We start from the raw sequence: 20,653 nt of genomic DNA, 5'->3' as shown, positions 1-20,653 counted from the left end.
CCTTGGACCTCTCATCTTTGGGAATATGAACAAATGCTTTACACCCAAAGACTCTTAAGTGATTATAAGATATATCTTTTTCTCTCCATACTCTCTCTGGAACATTACCTTTCAAAGGAATTGATGGAGAAAGATTTATCAGATCAACTGTAGTTCTCATAGCCTCCCCCAAAATGACTTTGGTAACTTGGCATAAGAAAGCATACACCTAATCCTTTCTTCAATGGTTCTGTTCATCCTTTCTGTCACACCGTTTTGTTGAGGAATTTTAGGAACTATTTTATCAAGCCTGATACCATGGAACTTGCAATAATTCTCAAAAGGACCCTTGTACTCGCCACCATTATCTGATTGAATACACTTTAGTTTTCTGTCAGTTTCTCTTTCAACACTGACATGAAACTCCTTGAAAACATCGAGTACTTGGTCTTTAGATTTCAAAGCAAAAGCCCACACTTTTCTAGAATAGTCATCAATAAAAGTAATAAAATAAAGAGCACCTCCAAGAGTTCTAGTTTGCATAGTACAGACATCAGTATGAACTAAATCAATAACATCTGATCTTCTAGATGATGGATATGTCTGAAATGAAACCCTATGTGTTTTTCCAGTTAAGCAATGATCACAAGATTTAAGAGATGTACCTTGCAGCTCTGGTAAAAACTGTTGGGAAATCATGGGGGGCGACATCATATGCGCAGCGGAAGAACAAGAAAACAAAAATCCCCGATTCCCAAAAAGATGTTCATCGTCGTGCGAAGATTGGTGCGTAAAAATCCGCAAAACACAAAACTGCGTATAGAGATTGTGTTACCTAGGGAGATCGTATATCCATATTTCCTTACAGATCCTTAGGAGAGGGTGAAGGAGGTCAAGCGTCCTCCTCTCTAACGGTGATCCACACAGTAGGGTTGCGACGACGCTCCTCAAAACTCCAGGCCTACTCTGAGGTGGAGAGGGAGAGGAGAATAGGAAAGGCAAGCAAAGACTCTAGCCTATGAGGTTGTGAATCCCTCCTATTTATAGAGATCCCGTGTCAAACCCTAATGGGTCCTTCCCTAGTGGGTATTGGATCTGCATCCAATAAGACAAGGGCTCCGTCGGATATCTCATATCCGAACCTCTACTCATCGCAATGCCTACCATATGTGTGTGACCCTTTAGGCCCAATATCGAGCTGGCCGTGAGTCATACCTGTCAGAACTCCTTCTAACTCAGTGAATTATTATCTCTGTAATAATTCACTCGACTCATCGACTACGGACGTACTAGGCCACTACACCGTAGTCCCCAGACGATACAGGGGAATCTAATCCATTGGACCTGTCTATCCTCAGTTACCATGTACCTATAGTCCCTCATCCATCTAATATCCCAGAGACCGTATATCGAGCATGGTGTTGTCAGACCCATACGGTTTCTACTCGAGTCTCGCTCTAATCGGATTCTCCCGAAGAACTCTTTCTCTCTCAACCCGAATGACCCTGGCCAGGGATTTGTCTGAGCAAGAACACATGGGATATTCCTCTCATGACGCCGAGAGTGGATGATTCTCTATCGACACTCAATAGCCCTCGTAAGGTCGACTACCACTCCCAATGACCAGCTGTACTAGATCTGGGACAGCCAAACCTATAAGTCTGGTATCAAAGAGTGGAGCACTCATACAGGACATCATTGGTGTCTCAAGTCTAAGGACCAGATACACCACTAGGACTACGGAATCGCTGTCTAATAATAAGGCATCATCAACCATCCAGCATTCCGTAAGCGGATCAATCAGTGAACTCATTCTCCAATGAGCACTTGTACTGTATCCCTAGTGTCCCTACACGAGCAGCTATGAGACCAGCTGCATCCATCATATGGACGGGTATACAGCACACCAGTATATCCGGTTATCACGATGTCCCTCTCGAGTAACCTATGACCGGGATTATTTAGGATATGTGTTTGAAGGTGAATCGATCTCATTATCGTGATCTCATCACGATCCGATTCCCATTGCACAAATCCAAGGACATCACAATATATATATGCATTTATGCAATAGTTATAAAGTGATATACGCCAAAATATAATAAGCAAAAAGATTCTGTATCAAGTCACACGTGCCATCACTCACGTGATTGGCTTGTTGGGCACCTATGACTAGCAATCTCCCACTTGACCTAAAGCCAATCACCTATGTGTCTGATCCCCATCAGACTCTTGTGACGCTCAAAGACAATCTGAGACAACGGCTTTGCCAGTGGATCTGCAATGTTATCTTCGGATGGAACTCTTTCCACTACTACATCTCCTCGGGTTACGATCTCTCTTATAAGCTGGAACCTCCTCAGAACACTTCTGATGAGACCCGGGTTCCCTTATTTGAGTAATCACCCCATAGTTGTCGTAATATAAGGATGTCGACTTGTCGCTATCTGTATCGACTCTCAAATTTGTGATGAACTTCTTCACCCATACTCCCTCCTTTGCTGCATCTGATGCAGCAATGTACTCCGCCTCTGTGGTCGAGTCAGCAGTGGTATCTTGCTTGGAACTCTTCCAGCACACTGCTCCTCCATTCAAGGTGTACACATACCTTGAATTCGACTTGCTATCATTGACATCAAACTGAAAACTTGAGTCTGTGTAGCCTTCAACCTTAAGGCTATTACCTCCATATACTAGTAAAAGATCCTTAGTCCTTCTCAAGTACTTAAGGATACACTTTACTGCTTTCCAGTGCTCCAAGCCTGGATCCGCCTGATACCTGCTCGTGACACTCAGAGCATGCGCTATATCAAGCTTAGTACATAGCATGGCATACATGATATACCATATTGCTGAGGCATAAGGTATCATATCCATGTTCGCCCTTTCTTAGAATTTTCAATACCAAACCTTTTGACAATGGTTTCTATGTACCTGGACTGGGACAAGCCAAGCATCCTCTTGGATCTATCTATATAGATTCTAATCCCCAAGATATAGGATGCTTCCCCTAAGTCCTTTATGGAGAAGTGTCTAGATAACCAAGTCTTTACTGTAGATAGCATTCCTATGTCATTCCCAATGATGAGGATGTCATCCACATATAACACCAAAAAGGTGATAGCGCTACCACTTACTTTTCTGTATACACAAGGCTCATCTTCGTTCTTAACGAAGTCATAAGATCTGATTGCCTCATCAAATCTTATGTTCCAACTTCGGGAAGCTTGCTTTAGTCCATAAATGGATCTAAGCAACCTACACACCTTATCTGGGCAGTTCTTGGACACGAATCCCTCAGGTTGCATCATATACACCTCCTCCTCGAGGTTTCCATTGAGGAATGCAGTTTTCACATCCATCTGTCAGATCTCATAATCATAGTGTGCTGCAATAGCCAATAGAATTCTGATGGATTTTAGCATTGCTACGGGTGAGAAAGTTTCGTCGTAGTCAACACCTTGCCTTTGACGATACCCCTTAGCCACTAGCCTTGCTTTATAGGTCTCTACCTTTCCATCTACTCCGATCTTTTTCTTAAAGATTCATTTGTAACCGATGGGTACAATACCTTCGGGCGCATCAACTAGGTTCCAAACCTTATTGGAGTACATAGAATCCATCTCAGAATTCATGGCTTCTTGCCACTTCCCGGAGTCTATACTTATAATAGCCTCCTTGTAGGTCTGAGGATCAATATCCTCAGCATCCTCTCCTCTAATATGTCCCACATATCTCTCAGGAGGATGAGATACTCTATCAGATCTGCGTAAAGTTGAAACTTGTGTATTAGGTACCTGAACAGACTCGGGCTGTAGAGTGGTGCTTGAGATTGGTTCTCCAACCTCGCTCAATTCTATCATTCTCCCACTGTCTCCGTCAAGAATGTGTTCCTTCTCAAGGAACACTGCTCTCTTAGCTACAAAGACTTTTTGGTCCTCGAGATGATAGAAATAATACCCACAAGTTTCCTTGGGGTATCCCACAAATTTGCATCGCTCTGTCCTTGATTCTAACTTATCGGGGTTGTGTCTTCTAACATGGGCAGGGCAGCCCCAAATCTTAACAACCTTAAGATCAGGCTTCTTCCCTTTCCATATCTCATATGGTGTAGACACTACAGACTTAGTTGGAACTCTGTTCAGAAGGTAAGCTGCGGTTTCTAAGGCATATCCCCAGAATGAGATGGGTAGGTCAGCGAAACTCATCATGGACCGTACCATATCTAATAATGTACGATTTCTCCTTTCAGAGACACCATTGAGCTGAGGTGTATAAGGAGGTGTCCATTGGGATAATATCCCATGGTCCTTGAGGAACTGAGTAAACTCTATACTTAAGTATTCACCTCCTCGATCTGATCGAAGAGTTTTGATACTCTTTCCAGTCTGGTTCTCCACCTCATTCTTATACTCTCTGAATTTCTCAAAGGCCTCGGACTTGTACTTCATTAAGTACACATATCCATACCTTGAGAAATCATCAGTAAATGTAATAAAGTAGGAGTAACCTCCAATGGCATGAGTTGACATGGGTCCACATACATCACTATGTATGAGTTCCAACAACTCAGTGGCTCTCTCTCCAATTCCACTAAATGGAGAGTTGGTCAATTTTTCACAAATGCAAGACTCACAAGTTGCATAAGACATATAGTCGAATGGATCTAGATATCCATCATTTAGCAACTTTTGAATGCTTCTTTCATGGATGTGACCTAGCCTACAATGCCACAGGTATGCACTGTTCAACTCATCTCGTTTCCTTTTGGACACATTTACATTCATGATATGTGGAGTGGTGTCTAACATAAATAAACCATTATGCAATGTTCCTTTCGTGATGATCTTATCATCTAATAATATCGAACAACCATTGTTCTCAAAAACAAATTTATATCCACTAACCGTTAAACATGAAATGAAGATAATATTTTTGATAATAAAAGGAACAAAATAACATGCATCTAATGCAATAAAAGCTCCACTAGGCAGATGTAGGGCGACCTCGCCAACAGCTAATACATCAACTTTTGCTCCATTACCCATCTTGAGGTCCATCTCGCCTCTCTCTAGTCTCCTAGGCCTTGCCAGAACCTGCAACGAATTGCATATATGATAAGCACTACCGGTATCCAATACCCAGGTGTTATCATAAGAGTCTGACAAATGGAGACTGATCATGAATGTACTTGAAGCTTCATCAAGCTTTTGTTACGCCCTTTCTGCAAGGTACTTTTTGCAGTTTCTCTTCCAATGCCCATCTTTACCACAGTGGAAGCACTGGCCTTTGTCCTTTGCTAGGTCTTTCTTAGCAACCTTTGCTTTACCTTGTTTGCCCTTGCCCTTTTCCTTCTTAAGGGACCTTTCTGCTTTCCTTTTCTTTCTGGTCTCACCAGTGTAGAGAACTGGCTTCTCTTTCTTAATAGTACTCTCTGCCTCCCTCAACATATTGAGGAGCTCTGGGAGAGTCACCTCAAGCTTGTTCATATTAAAATTCATTATGAACTGTGAAAAGGAATCTGGTAGGGACTGAAGCACAATGTCCATACACAAGTTATTCTCTAGGATCATTCCTAGACCTGTGAGTTTCTCTATCCACTCTATCATCTTTAGGACATGGTTCTGAACCGGTGTCCCCTCAGTCATCCTAGCGCGGAAAAGGCTCTTGGATATCTCATATCGTTGAGTCCTTCCCTGTTCCTCAAACAATTTGAGGACATGTAGGAGAATGGATCTGGCATCCATCTTTTCATGTTGTCTCTGTAACTCTGGAGTCATAGAGCCCAACATATAGCACTGAGCAAGAGTGGAGTCATCAATGTACTTCACGTAGCGAGCGATCTCATCCTCGCTTGCCCCTTCTACGGGCGTAGGCATCACTATATCAAGGACGTACACGATTTTCTCCGCTGTGAGAACAATTCTCAAGTTACGGAGCTAATCCGTATAATTTGGACCAGTGAGGCGGTTGACATCAAGTATGCCACGTAAGGGATTTGAAAGCGACATTTTCTGAAAAATAAAGATTTAGCAGAAATGAATAACATGCAGATTTTGCAAGAAATAAACTATCAAGATATGGACTTCTATCTTAATATGCTCCCACTATTTTACTAACGAGTCACGCGACATCCTCAGCACGTGAAACGGAAGTCTCCGGCAGACTTTTAGTGGGGATCAGGATCCAATCAGCGTCTTAGTGTAACCTCGAGGGACTCGACCAATCACACTAAGCCTAAAAGGTAGGCAACTCTTGCCGATCACAACTCCTTGTGATTCCCGTCCTGTTCGGCCTCCGAATCACCATGGCCTCGAAGGACTCGACCAACCATGATGCTCGGTTAAGTCAACACCTTCGTTACAAGATGAGTCTGATTTAATGATATACCCTCGAGGGACTCGACCAAGCATACCATGCCCTCAGGTCACCGGTGACATCTCTATGTCGTAAGCAAGATAGCGAATCGCGATATAGGTGAGTCTCGAGGGACTCGACCAACTCAACCTACACTGGGAATCGGTTCCTACTCATAACGATGGAAGGCTACGTGGGTCAATCTAATTGCCTCACGTTTCCCGACTTAATATTATCGAGAGATGTTTCTATAATTTGGTCTCCTAATATGACATGTCACACATATACATATTTAATATATATCTACATCGCATGCAAATATATATATATATCTAGTATGTGTATAAGCAATTACACCATATGATCATGGACCACAACCTAATATGATTAGGCCTGAGCCAGTAGGCCTAATCACTCACATCAAGATCTATGTGTGCAACGGTGCATCTTCATGCCCTGTGATCGTCCATCTCGTCCTTGTCGGTTCCGTCGACATCTTGATGCATCTCTATAGCATCACGATCGTCCGTCTCGTGGGTCCCGTTATCACATCCACGCTCCCGCTGCGCCTCCTCATGTGATTACAACTTAATCATAGGCACGCAGGCCCGGCAATAAACGAGAAATATAATGGAGGCTCGCAGACCTCAATAATAATAATCACAAGTACACACATCACACGGTCCATGATCATCCGTCCACACATCATACATAACATGTATAAATAATCATCATAATGTAGGACTACTAGATAATAATAAAAAATAATAATCAACTAAACCTTTTAATTAATTAATATTTTCTGAAATCAGGGACATGTAGGGAATTTCTAAATTTATAGGGGTATTTTCGTAATTTGGACAAAAAGACAGAAACTGGAATTTCTCAAATTTCGAGGGGCAAAACTGTCTTTTGACCAGAAAACCCTAATGCCCTTTCTCCTTTCGCTGCTGCCGCCGCCGCCACCCTGCCGGCGGCGGCCTGTGCGGCGGGGCGAGGGCACTGCCGCTGCGGGTGGGCGCCCCCTTCGGGCGCCGCTGCCTCCGCGGGCAGTTCTGCCGGCGTGGCAGCGCCCGCAGGCGGTGCTGCCTCGCTGGCGGCCGCCCCTGCGGGGTTTTTGCCCGTGGGAGCAGCGGCCACAGGCGCCTCTGCCCTGCGGTGCCTCAGCCCGCGCTGCTGCCCCGCGGCGCCTCTGCCCGCGGCGCTGCCCTGCGGTGCCTCAGCCCGCGCTGCCAGCCCCGCCGGCCGCAAGCCTGCTGCAAGCAGACCGCGGGCCGGCTGCTGCAGGCACAGCGCTTGCGCATGCGCCGGCGCTGTGCTGCCTGGCTGCGGCTGCGGCTGCCGCTGCAGGTGGCTGCAGGCATGCAGATCGAGAGCAGCAACTGTTGCTGCCCTTCCTCGCTTTTGCGTCAACGATTTTGACGTCAAATTTCTTCCTAAACACAACACACGCAGTTCAAAACCAATCATTCGCACGAACAACCTGGCTCTGATACCACTGTTGGGAAATCATGGGGGGCGACATCATATGCGCAGCGGAAGAACAAGAAAACAAAAATCCCCGATTCCCAAAAAGATATTCGTCGTCGTGCGAAGATTGGTGCGCAAAAATCCGCAAAACACAAAACTGCGTATAGAGATTGTGTTACCTAGGGAGATCGTATATCCCTATTTCCTTACAGATCCTTAGGAGAGGGTGAAGGAGGTCAAGCGTCCTCCTCTCTAGCGGTGATCCACACAGCAGGGTTGCGTCCTCTCTAGCGGTGATCCACACAGCAGGGTTGCGACGACGCTCCTCAAAACTCCAGGCCTACTTTGAGGTGAAGAGGGAGAGGAGAATAGGAAAGACAAGCAAAGACTCTAGCCTATGAGGCTGTGAATCCCTCCTATTTATAGAGATCCCGTGTCAAACCCTAATGGGTCCTTCCCTAGTGGGTATTGGATCTACATCCAATAAGACAAAGGCTCCGTCGGATATCTCATATCCGAACCTCTACTCATCGCAATGCCTACCATATGTGTGTGACCCTCTAGGCCCAATATCGAGCTGACCGTGAGTCATACCTGTCAGAACTCCTTCTAACTCAGTGAATTATTATCTCTGTAATAATTCACTCGACTCATCGACTACGGACGTACTAGGCCACTACGCCGTAGTCCCCAAACGATACAGGGGAATCCAATCCATTGGACCTGTCTGTCCTTAGTTACCATGTACCTATAGTCCCTCATCCATCTAATATCCCAGAGACTGTATATCGAGCATGGTGTTGTCAGACCCATACGGTTTCTACTCGAGTCTCGCTCTAATCGGATTCTCCCGAAGAACTCTTTCTCTCTCAACCCGAATGACCCTGGCCAGGGATTTGTCTGAGCAAGAACACATGGGATATTCCTCTCATGACGCCGAGAGTGGATGATTCTCTATCGACACTCAATAGCCCTCGTAAGGTCGACTACCACTCCCAATGACCAGCTGTACTAGATCTGGGATAGCCAAACCTATAAGTCTGGTATCAAAGAGTGGAGCACTCATACAGGACATCCTTGGTGTCTCAAGTCTAAGGATCAGATACACCACTAGGACTACGGAATCGCTGTCTAACAATAAGACATCATCAACCATCCAGCATTCCGTAAGCGGATCAATCAGTGAACTCATTCTCCAATGAGCACCTGTACTGTATCCCTAGTGTCCCTACACGAGCAGCTATGAGACCAGCTGCATTCATCATATGGACGGGTATACAGCACACCAGTATATCCGGTTATCACGATGTCCCTCTCGAGTAACCTATGACCGGGATTATTTAGGATATGTGTTTGAAGGTGAATCGATCTCATTATCGTGATCTCATCACGATCCGATTCCCATTGCACAAATCCAAGGACATCACAATATATATATGCATTTATGCAATAGTTATAAAGTGATATACGCCAAAATATAATAAGCAAAAAGATTCTGTATCAAGTCACACGTGCCATCACTCACGTGATTGGCTTGCTGGGCACCTATGACTAGCAAAAACTGCTTTCTAGCAAGAGTTTGAAGTCCCTTCTCGCTGATATGTCTAAGCCTCTTATGCCAAAGATCTATACTTTTACATTTTCGAATTGCATTAATCTTTTCTTTGTGTAGCTTAGCTTCCATGACATAAAAAGAGTTAAGTTTTTTTTCTCTTACCACAATTAGAGAACCTTTAGTGAGTTTTCATTTACTTTCACCAAAATAATGTTCAAAGCTCTCATCATCAAGTCTACTTGCAGATATCAAGTTAAGACGAATATTTGGAATATGCCTTATATCTTTGAGTATCAATTTGCTCACAATACTAGTCTCTAAGCAAATATCTCCAATACCCACAATCTTAGATGTACCATTGTTTCTCATTATGATATTACCAAAATCACTAGTAGTGTAAGATATAAAGAAATCACCATGAGAAGTAACATAAAATGAAGCACCAAAGTCAATTACCCAATTACTGTCTTGAGCTACAAGACTAACACAACCTTCATCACAGACAATAGTGATATTACCTTCAGCAGCAACTGTATTGGTCTCTTTCTCATTTTCTTCATTTTATTCTATTCTCACTTCCAAAACCTACACTCTTTCTTCATGTGACCTGGCCTGTTACAGTGAAAATATTTAATATCTTTTCTAGACTTATATCTTCCTCTATATCCATGTGGGTTTCTGCTATGACTTCTTCCACGTCTTTCTTGTTTTTCAGTAACAAATGCACCAGAAGAAGATTCATCCTATTCTTTCCTTCTAGCATCTTCATTTAGCAAACTGTCTTTAACCATATCTATAGTTAGAGTTCCCTCTGGCGTGGAGTTATAAATAGTCATCACATACGTTTTCCAACTTTCTAGTAAAGAGCTGAGAAGTAGTAATCCTTGCATTTCATCATCTATATTCATTTTCATAGCAACCAACTTGTTTGTAAGACTCTGAAATAGGCTTATGTGCTCAACAATGTTATCACCATCTTTATACTTCAAATTTACAAGCCTTCTGAGGAGAGAAATTCTATTTCCCACTATCTTTTTCCCAAAAAGATTTTCTAATCTTTGCCAAACAATATCAGCTTTGGTTTCATATGAAATATGCTCATGCAAGTTTATATCCATCCATCTTCTAATATAGGCAATAGCTTTTCTATATTGAACTTCCAATTCTTCATCGTCCATAGTAGAAGGTTTATCTTTAACCTTGATAGACTTATACAAATCTTTGCAATAGAACAAATCTTCCATCAGACGCTTCCAAGTGGAATAATTTGATGAGTTCAATTTAATCATACTATTTGACTGCTCCATTTCAATCACACAAGAAAAAATTAGTACCAAACAACTTGTTGCTATGATACCACTTGTTGGGAAAAAAAACATGTTAAACGGAATATTCTTCCCCTCTTTATGTATCAAAATGAGTTCCTTATCAAAATACCAACTTGATATTCAAATAAAAATATCAACCAGCATAGCATAAATAATAGAACAAATAATTAATCACACAATGAGACCAAATCTTTTTAACGTGAAAAACCCAATGTGAGAAAAACCACGGGACCGTAGTCCACTTTAAACTTTCACTATCAATAGTAATAATTACAGATTTACAATCGGTTCTCTAGAATAACTAGAGGATCACAATAACATCAATATCATAAATCTTGGCTCAAGAATAGTAAATCTTCGTAAGATAGATTTCTCGTAAAGAATTCTAGATCTCACAAAGTAGGTATAGCAGGAAAGTACCTCAAAGAGGGTAAAATATAGATTAACACCGTTAGAATTACAGAGTTTACTATCAGAATTCTCCACATAAAATTTAGATCAAAACCGACAAAGTTTAGCCATCGATCGATCTCGAAGCATAAAACTCACGAATCTAATCTTTCTCTCTCCTCTTTCCTCTCTTCTCTGTGCGCCCGTCGCACGCTGCACGCTCACCTTTTGCCCTTTCTCTCTCTCTCTTTTTATTTCTTTGATTTGGACTCAAACTACCCAAGTTATCCCCTAGGCTGGATCCAACAAAAGCTTGTAACTTCAATTAGAGTGGTCATATACATCATATATTTATATGCTTCCAAGGGTATATATAATAATTAAAATGGGATTAGCATTAGCAAGCTTCAATTAATTAGACCCATCGTGACACATCGTGTCACCGGATTTGCCTAATTGAATTGAGAGGGTGATGTGTACGTTTGATATGCATGTGAAACTTGTCTAACCATATCCCACAGTTACCTGCTTCGTTGATTCAATTGGGTCAAAGTCAACATTTTGATTTTGATTTTGTCGTACAAAAAAAATAACGGCGGAGATCAGAAGAAAAAATGGGGACGCATGATTTGGTGGTCAGTTCGAGTCATCAGATGATGTGTGACGCCTCGTCGGCAAAGCAAACATACATTGGCACACAGAAACAAGCAGCCAATACATTGCGTCTACCTGCAATGAACCCATAAACAATGGATTTAGTGGAGTCAACGACAGAAGTTGGAATGAGCCGAAGAGGAGAAACATGATGGTTAGTGTTCCTGCAATCGTATATACATATGTATACACAGACATTAAAAGAAGACCTGACTAAGCTGAGGCAAAAATAACGTTGGCGACTGGAGGAATGAAACACAATCAAGTTGGAGCTTTGAAGAATATAAAACCAACCGATGACACTAAAACATGCAGTAAAATATGTTGGATGGATCATTCCGTCACTTCATTTAAAAGGTTTAACATAAAAAAGAATTTTATATGGACCACAAGTCATTGTTTTGACTCATCTCCAACTATTTAGTCTACGGGTCTACTCGCGCAATCATTGATTAGTATCGTCCAGTATACAACTAGATTCACCATCGTACCTGTCTTTAGGGTCAAAGCAGCAGTCACGCTCCAACATGAATTCAACCTTAATAGGAGGACTAAGAGTTGCGTATGTATATATACATCTCTCTTTGTGGTTTAGTAAAGTGTAAAGCACTACTTTATACTGTACTCACTATTGTAAAGTACTACTTTACATAGATAATCATTATGATGAACCTGATGGAAAATAATAGAAAATAAGAATAATTATTGAAATTTTTTTATTAAAGTAACTTTAGCTTTAATACATTAACATGTCATTCTTCTATTTACATAAAAGAATAACATGAATTATGTTGCTTCAAATTGAAGATCATTTTCTTCTTATTACAGATCTTGATCAGGTGGAGAAGAATGATAACGAATTAATGACACAAGATCTAAAAAAACAGAGAAAAGAACTATATATATATATATATATATATATATATATATATATATATATATATATATATATATATATATATATATATATATATATATATATATATATATGGCAGCAAAAACCTCTCTGAGTGGTGTGGAGCTCCAATCCATATACATGCATACGTATTCTTAGAATGGGAGGCATTAATGTGGCATTCAGAAGTTCCAAAGCGGAAACCATGCATCGCCATCATCGTCGTCGTCCCAGGACCAGGCTCCGCTAACCATTGTGGAGGAGTAGAGGGCCGGCAACGTCTCCGTCGCTGGCTCCTGAAACGTCCCCGGCCCCGAGGTACCCTCTCCTGGATCCACCAGCTTCGCACCTTCCTCCTGCTGCGCTCTCCGCTTCGCCCCCTCCTCCGCGTGCCCAACCGCCGCCTGCCGTATCTCGTACCGGCTCAGCCTGCCCGCGGACGGTATGTTGGGCGGATGGTCCGGGAAGTTGAGTGCCTCTCCGGGGCCACGCAGGCAGTACACGGCCGCATCGTATGCCATCGCTGCCATCTCGGGCGACGGGAACGAGCCGAGCCACAGCCTTTCCCGGCTGTTGGGGTACCTCACCTCCGCCACCCATTTGCCCCACTTCCTCAGCCGTACCCCCTTGTACCTCGGCGCCACCTCCTTGCTACTCTCCTCCTTCTCCATCCTCAGCCGGAACACACGATGCCTCCCCTCCCGGAGTTATGCGTTGGCAAGATAGCAGTAGGAAGGAGTGCGCGAGTACTTGTAGGAGAGCAGAGGCGTTGAATTCGGCGGCAGGGGAAAGAGGTCCACGGTCGTGTGGATGAGCCGTCCTTGTTGCCATGCGGGGGGATCCGAAACTACTGGACGGTGTGGCATGAGAAAGGTCATGGGGGCTCTGTACGTGCGTGGAGGAGATGACACTGCACTACTGTTTCGGATAGCAACTACGATGCCTTCCTGATCCTATTGAGGCTGCTTTTGGACACTGGAAGGGAGGCGGCCGTAGTAGTTTCCTCGATGCCTCTGCTGGTCTGCGACATGGAGCAAGAAGCCAATTTTACGTCACCGACGCCGAAAGAATAACGCGTCGGGTCGAAAAAAAGATTGGTTTCACACTTGTTTCCTCTATATATCTGCTCTTGATCTATTGATTTGTTGGTTGATTGATTGATGGATGCATGAAGAGCGATGAAAACTACCCTCTTGACTTTTTTGAGGGGGGCCCCCAATTTTGTCTCTAATTTCCAAATTCCCATTTTGATTCCCGCATGGAGGAATTAAGTACGTGATTTGCCATCACGAGACAGAGCATTACCGCATGCATGCGGTGAGTAAGCAGCGAGCAAACCCAAGAGTCTTCGTTGTCTCCAAATCCAACACGTTTAGTTGGCTTCGACCGCTTCTGGTCTGATGAATGAACGTGGAAAGGGGCGGGATTGGCACTTTGTATTTGATGTCAGAAATGAGTTCCAATTTCGGCCCATCGAACCCACGTTTCTCTTTTGCCGGTCAATTGAAATCCCGGTCCAAGGGTGCGAAGCCCTCAACCTCCCCGCCCTTCCACGTGTCTTAAATCAGGAGTCAATCACGATCAACGGATGGTAAGGTGCTTGTGCCAGCGGGATGGGAGATACCGCCGTATGCACCGCATGTGGTGTTGATGGCGTGGCGCAATTAACATGTGTACTATCTTAAAATCTTTATTAATTAAGATATAGTTGACTGACAGCTTTCTATTATATTAAATCATTCAAATTTCTTTTCATGTCACATTACGGTCAATTTCACTTTTTTTATATTACAGTAACACCCTTCGCGGCCAATTGAAAATAGGGTATTTATGTCATTTGGATGATTTATCCGTTTTGGCGAAAGGAAAACCCTAATTTCGTGCAGAAAACCCCTTCAGCTATTTCCCGATTGAGCCTTCGTCCATGCCCGACGGAAGGATCGAAATCGGGCATCAGAATGATTATTTTTTTCCTAAGATCCCCATTCGGAGTCACGAGCGGTGGGACTAGATTGGGATGAATCGAACGTTTTCTGGAGGAGTGACCGACGATTGCAGAGATGCGTAGGGCGTTGGCAAACAGTGCTGGTAATTCTCTTCCCGATGATGCAAATCTTGAATTTTCGTAGATCGTGATGTGTTTCTCCCACTCAACATTGATTATAGCCGCAAAACGTTTGATGTGTTGGTTTTGGGAACCCTGAGAGGAACTGGGGCGCGTGTGATTCTATTAGTTTCGCATATGTTTCTTCTGGGATTCCCAAGTCTTCGGTGCTTAAACAAACGAGTTGATGTTAGATTGGTGCCTAAACAAACGAGTTTGTTTTGTACATATTGCGGCTTGCATTATTGGTACTATTTGATTTGATCGGTCACTCAGGAGTCGAAAAAAACAGTTTACGGATAAATTAATGGCCTAATCTTTGTCTGAAGTCAACTTGTTTTTTTGTTGAAGTCAATGATATCACCTGTCATTGACTTGTTCAATGCGGCCCATGTCCATGCACCGCACATATCAGATATGTGAGATATGTTTGTCACACGTGCTTTCCTTTTTCAGGGATGATTTCATCCATCTAAATAGCATTTTTTTCCTTTTGGAAATTTATTTGTTTGCAAGTATTTTGTCCATATTTATTTGCTTTCTGTATTAATTTCTTGTGTGATTAGTGTCCAGAGACCACATCAACATTTGGGCCTCAAATCATCAGTTTGGGGCTGTTCTAATGTTTCAGCCGCTGGGGTAATGAATCTTAACAAAGCTAAAACAATTTCTACTAGTGCATATCTTTTGCCTGCTACGTCACAGCAAGTATGATAAATGTCATCATATTGCAAATCTTAGTGCGAAGCGGCACCTTTCAGTGTCTCTCTGCACCATTCTTTTGATATTGTCTTTTTTTCATATCTTTTTTTTTTTTTTTCATTCTTTGGATCCGTGAAAAGCTTTTTTAACAGATTATAATGTCTTTTCACTTTACTGGAATCTTTCTAAAATATGGGCTAGTTGAATAGCTACATTTGAAGCCTTTGAGGAGGTACACACCGTGAAATTCTGGTAGCCTTAAGTTGATATTTGTCTTAGAATACAACATAAATACTTTAGTAGTTGGATTGTTGAGGCACTGATGTTTGCCAATCAATGCATGCCTGGAAATAGTGAAAGCCGACAAGTCATATTATTTGGTCTACCGGTACACATCAGACAAGACAATGAAGTTTGTTTTTGTATAAAGGATGTCCTGAGAACCCAACAGATCATTCTAAAAAGGTAGGTCAGACTGAACCATCGTGTTTTAACTCAAGATTCCCACCTTGGCTTTAGATGTACATGTCATTTAATATGAGTTGGATGGACCAACACCAAGATGCTCAAGATGCATTTGAGTCTCTTTGTGCTTTCCTCTCTCATCTCTAAGCTACTTCATGGATTATATAACGAGCTAATTTGTCGTCTTATCTTAAGCCTATGTATATCTGCAAAAAGTTTTTAGCTCAAGGCAAACAACCGATTCAGCAAGGGTGTCATCGACCCCCCATAATCTGACTTGAATTTGGTCGCATATTCTACAGTTTGAAACTTAAAACAGATACATCCAGTTGGTTCGGATCCATACCAAAGCCTAGTAGTTGTGACCCACCTGGCAATGAAAACAATGGAATTTTCCATGCTTTTTTGAAATTAATGCAGTAGCTATCCTAGTGATGCAATTAGATATAAAGGAAATTAAAATGAAATAACATATACACATACACATACACATACACATAATACATATACATATACATATACATATACATACCCTGTGTGCTTGTCATTGACATCACAAGCACTTATCACATTCAACGATTGATTCTGAATGGTAATCTTAATATAGGACTACAATAACTACAGAAGAAATATAGTATGAATATTTAAAGAAAATAAAAAGAGGATCAGTCACCAACCACTCCAATTGACATAGAATGTAATTGCTGATATTACTGCATAAGATGTGCCAAATTGATACAAATTGTGGTATACTTCCTGATTAGTACCTACATTTCAAACACTCCTTAAGTCTTAAAACACTAACCAAAGTTATCAATGTAGATACTTCCACTAGCTGGTACTGATACTTTTCATTTTCCTTTCTTGTCATTTTGAGTCATCGGATGCTTAAAAAACCAGTCATTGTTGTTATTTATTTGTGATCTTTGGCATAATTAATTTCAAGCCTCATTCTTTGTTTATATAGTAACTCCTTTGGCTATGGAGGAGATTTAAACAATGATATGCATCAAAACTAGGCAACATGCCAATCAAAATTCTGTATCCTGTTTGTAGTATTCAAAGGCATGCCTGTGACCTGTGATGCTATGCTGTAACCATCAAAGTATTCCACAATCTCTGGTCTTGGTTTATTCTGCTCATCTTAATGTCTGAATTCAGAAAGTAGTAAACTTCTTTAGTTGGTGCATGCATCTTATTTGCTTAATTCTTCTTTCTTATGTCCAGCACTAATTTGTATAGAGTTCATCGGTCAACTTGGTCTTCTCCTGCAACTAAGCTCTGGTCTCAGTTTATTCTGTTCATCTTAATGTTTGAATTCAGGAGAGTTGCGAACTTCTTTAATTGGTGCATGCAGCTTAGTTGTTTGACTTTTCTTTCTTATTTATGTCCTGCATTAATTAGCATAGAGTTCGTTGTTCCACTTGGTCTTATCTGGTGTTATCCTGCAATTCTGTTGCCTTCTTTTTTCGTTTATTTTTCATTTCTTTCTCCACTCCAATCACCATGGGAGCTTGAAGAGTTGCAATGTATTATGTGCAAGCTGGTCCACATGAATTTAGCTTCCTCACAATTAAACATTTGGGCTTCGTGAACACATCTAAGTAAAGAAGCAGATCCAAACTTATATTGTTTGTGATATTTAACAACTAAGATTCTGTGTACCAATCATGGTATCAGACTGCAAAGAATACCCAAAAGTAGATCGAATAACCTACTAGTTTGAGAATCATAACAAAATAAAAAGATTACCAACCACCCGTTAGAGTGATGAAGAATGCTCTTGCTGTTGTTACTGCATAAGATATGCCAAATGGATTAAAGTTTTGGTTTAACCTCTGTTTAGTATCTACACTGCAACATTCCTTGAAACCTTAAGTTATTATCCTTAGATACTTCCACTGGCTGGTATGAAATTTTCATTTTCTTTTATTGCCATTTTGAGCTGTCAGATGCTTAAAACAAGTATTCGGTATTACTAATCCTTTCTGATCATTTAGTGTAATTATAAACAATATCAATGTGGCTTTGAGAGGGTCTCTGAACTTGTATATGCCTATCAAAATCTGCATTTGCTGTGATCAAGGTATGCCTCTAATGTTACTAATTCTTTCTGATATTTTAGTGTGATCATGAACAATATCAACAACCATCAGGGACCGAGCCAAGACATGCCACAGCAATGCGACTTGGAGATGGTCTGAAAACTTCCATGCGCCTATCAAAGTCTGTATTTGCAGTGTTCGAGGTATGCCTCTGATGTTGTGCTGCAAGCATTAAAGTCCTCTCCATAACCTCTGGTTCGAGTTCAGGAAAGCTGTAAACTGCTTTAATAGGTGCATGCATCTTAGGCGATCGACTCCACTTTCTTGTGTCCACTTGATCTTATAGTGCAGTTTTGTCGCCTTCTTTTCTGCTGTTCTTCTAGTTTCTATTTCTTTCTCCATTCCACTCACCGGAAGAATTGCAAAACCATGTGCAAGTGGCCCATAGGAATTCAGCTCCATAATTAAGCATGCATGCTGCATGAACACATGTAAGCAAAAGAAACAAGCCCCACCAGAACTTGATCCCATTAGTTGTGGCTCTACATAAATGACGAAGGAGATCATTAAATTATAGAGGGGTTTCACTTCCATGAATATTTCTTGATGGATTTAGTCACAATGTGCTGCTTGTATAAACCAGTCGAGAACAACAAAGTTAGGAAGAAATATATATCATCAAACGATTCGCAATATAATTGATGACATTGCGTTTCTTTCTGGAAACAACCCCTCATGCAATCTGCACTCCTTTTTATTTACCTCCAAATTGATTCTCAGGTGGTGTGTGTGTGTGTTCATGATTGAAAAGGTGGAAATAAATAATACCATTCAGGAAATCAAAATTCGAATGATCTGATCGTCCGAGCATCAGTTAAATCACTACCGTACCTTTAGAAGCCATTTCGATGGCATGGCATGACCGACATGGGACATTATTTCTTCCCGGTCGTTTATGGGCTCGCCTGATTGAGCCACGGCAGGATTCAGGATTTTCGCCGATTGATCGAGAATCCTGGACCCTGGTCCATGTCAATGGTAAAGTGGTCCACCACCCTTGTCCGCTGTCGCTGGGGCTCAGGTGGTTACCTATCGGCGGTGCCCGCTGAGGACCCACCACCTGATTGGCTGGAAAGCGACCACACATCGTTCAGGGGAAGCCACGTCGCAGCCCATGCGATCGCAGTCAGTTGGTGAGTGGGGGGGCCCGCCAAGGTTTCGACGTCCTGTCGAGGCGTTCCGTGTGCTGTCCTCTGGGCCACACCCTCGTCGCGTGGCTGGTGAGAAGGAGAACCGCCGCGAGCGTGTGAGGCTGCATGTGAGTACGACGCAACGAGAGGGTTCTGATTCCTTCCCTCGCTCTTTTGTTTGGTTGTGTGCTCCCGGGACTGTGGGACCCATCGCCCAGCACCAAAGGGTTGGTGGCGTTGATTGCTTCGACCACCCACTCCACTCCACTCCACTCCACTCCGACTCCACTCGAGCGCGTTGACGTCATGGGAAAAGGGTATTTTCGTCATCCGACCATATCGTTTCATCGCTGTCGCGGTCGACATCATGGGAGGTGGATTCCCGCCACGACCCCACGTCTCCTGCGAGCCATCCATCCATCAGCTAAATCGCCCACCTTTTCTTCTGCTCAGGCCATGGTTTTGTGCAGCCAAATCATCGCCCAATAATTCAGCTATTTTACATTCCTGTGGGAAATCACTAAACAATCGACAAACGACAAAAGCACGAAAAAGGATCGAAGCAGACGCAGCGTGGGTGGCTTGGAGAGGAGGTCTTCTAAAGCATCGCAGAGCGGACGCCATTTTCCTCCGCCTCTCCCAGCTGACACAGGCCGGGATGGTGCACCAGCCCCGTCCGACCGTCCCAAAGCTGCCGGACCCGATCCGTCTCTGTGATCGGATGTGGCTCATCGGCGGCGCAGCCGAGCGCAACCCGCAGTCTCCCAGGGGGTGGAGGAATCGCGACCCCGACGGCGTCGGGCTTGGCATCGCGGTGGCGCTCGAGAAGGCCGGCGGGGACAGCCCCAGGTGGCTCCGCGCGACGGCCCCCATTGCGATCCGTTCTCCGAGAGCGAGCGGTCCTCAAGTGGCCGGGCCAGGGTGCAGCGGCGAACTGCACCGGAAGCGACCAGCTTCTTGCCGCTTACCGCCACCGGCCGCAGAACATTTTGGGGTCGCCGACTTCCTCAGCAGTTGCTTCCTGTGCAGGAAGAATCTACATGGGAAAGATATCTTCATGTACAGGTAGGTCAGACGCCAATCTATTCCTTCTCCTACCTAACCTCCTCTATCAATTACAACATGTACCGATGGAGGTGCAACTTCTGCCGCAGAGAGAAGGCATTCTGCAGCTCGGAGTGCCGATACCGGCAGATCACGAGCGACGAGTACCAGGAGAAACGCGGCGCTGGAGCCCCGAAGCCGTCGGAGGAGATCGCCACCTCCCCCTACTCCGGCGATCAATTCTTCTTTACGTGCATCGTTGTGTCATAAACACGAGAATGTCGACATGTAGAGAAAGCTTTCTGATGAGTTTAATGCGTAGATACTGAGTATAGAAGCTAATGTTCACGAAGATTGTGACGTCTCAGCACATAACGATCCTGCACAGATAAACTGGTAAGATCAGATACTACACTTGATCTCAGCCAAAAGGCCGAAATAAGTACGAGTTACTGGGACGCACTGAGACCCATTT

The 20,653-nt window shown here is 43.1% G+C and overlaps 2 protein-coding genes, 1 long non-coding RNA gene and 1 pseudogene across 3 annotated transcripts; 2 read left to right on the top strand and 2 right to left on the bottom strand.

Annotated features, from left to right (window-relative positions):
• Positions 1-12,729: 12,729 nt before the first annotated feature.
• LOC103988357 (ethylene-responsive transcription factor ERF017-like) lies at positions 12,730-13,550 on the bottom strand. Its single transcript, XM_009406897.3, has one exon. The coding sequence runs from the start codon at positions 13,297-13,299 to the stop codon at positions 12,811-12,813; it is 489 nt and encodes a 162-aa protein (XP_009405172.3). The 5' UTR covers positions 13,300-13,550; the 3' UTR covers positions 12,730-12,810.
• A 948-nt stretch (positions 13,551-14,498) lies between these two features.
• Positions 14,499-18,313, top strand: LOC108953199 (uncharacterized). Its single transcript, XR_001978745.2, has 2 exons — positions 14,499-14,716; positions 18,025-18,313. It is a non-coding gene; the product is annotated as an uncharacterized LOC108953199 (long non-coding RNA).
• Positions 18,314-19,606: 1,293 nt separating this feature from the next.
• On the top strand, positions 19,607-20,530 carry LOC135614707 (uncharacterized). The gene is made up of 2 exons (XM_065112346.1): positions 19,607-20,199; positions 20,289-20,530. The coding sequence occupies exons 1-2, from the start codon at positions 19,793-19,795 to the stop codon at positions 20,446-20,448; spliced, it is 567 nt and encodes a 188-aa protein (XP_064968418.1). The 5' UTR covers positions 19,607-19,792; the 3' UTR covers positions 20,449-20,530.
• On the bottom strand, positions 20,414-20,624 carry LOC135616016 (U2 spliceosomal RNA; annotated as a pseudogene).
• Positions 20,625-20,653: the final 29 nt, after the last annotated feature.

The sequence above is a fragment of the Musa acuminata genome, chromosome BXJ2-6 (assembly GCF_036884655.1).
Source record: "Musa acuminata AAA Group cultivar baxijiao chromosome BXJ2-6, Cavendish_Baxijiao_AAA, whole genome shotgun sequence".
Lineage (NCBI taxonomy): Eukaryota > Viridiplantae > Streptophyta > Magnoliopsida > Zingiberales > Musaceae > Musa > Musa acuminata.
This window is presented reverse-complemented; position numbering and strand designations above follow the sequence as displayed.

Coding starts and splice junctions, on each gene's coding strand:
- LOC103988357 (XM_009406897.3), bottom strand. CDS start 13,299: ATGGAGAAGGAGGAGAGTAGCAAGGAGGTGGCGCCGAGGTACAAGGGG.
- LOC135614707 (XM_065112346.1), top strand. CDS start 19,793: ATGGTGCACCAGCCCCGTCCGACCGTCCCAAAGCTGCCGGACCCGATC. Junction 20,200..20,288: donor AAAGATATCTTCATGTACAG/GTAGGTCAGACG, acceptor CTTCTGCCGCAG/AGAGAAGGCATTCTGCAGCT.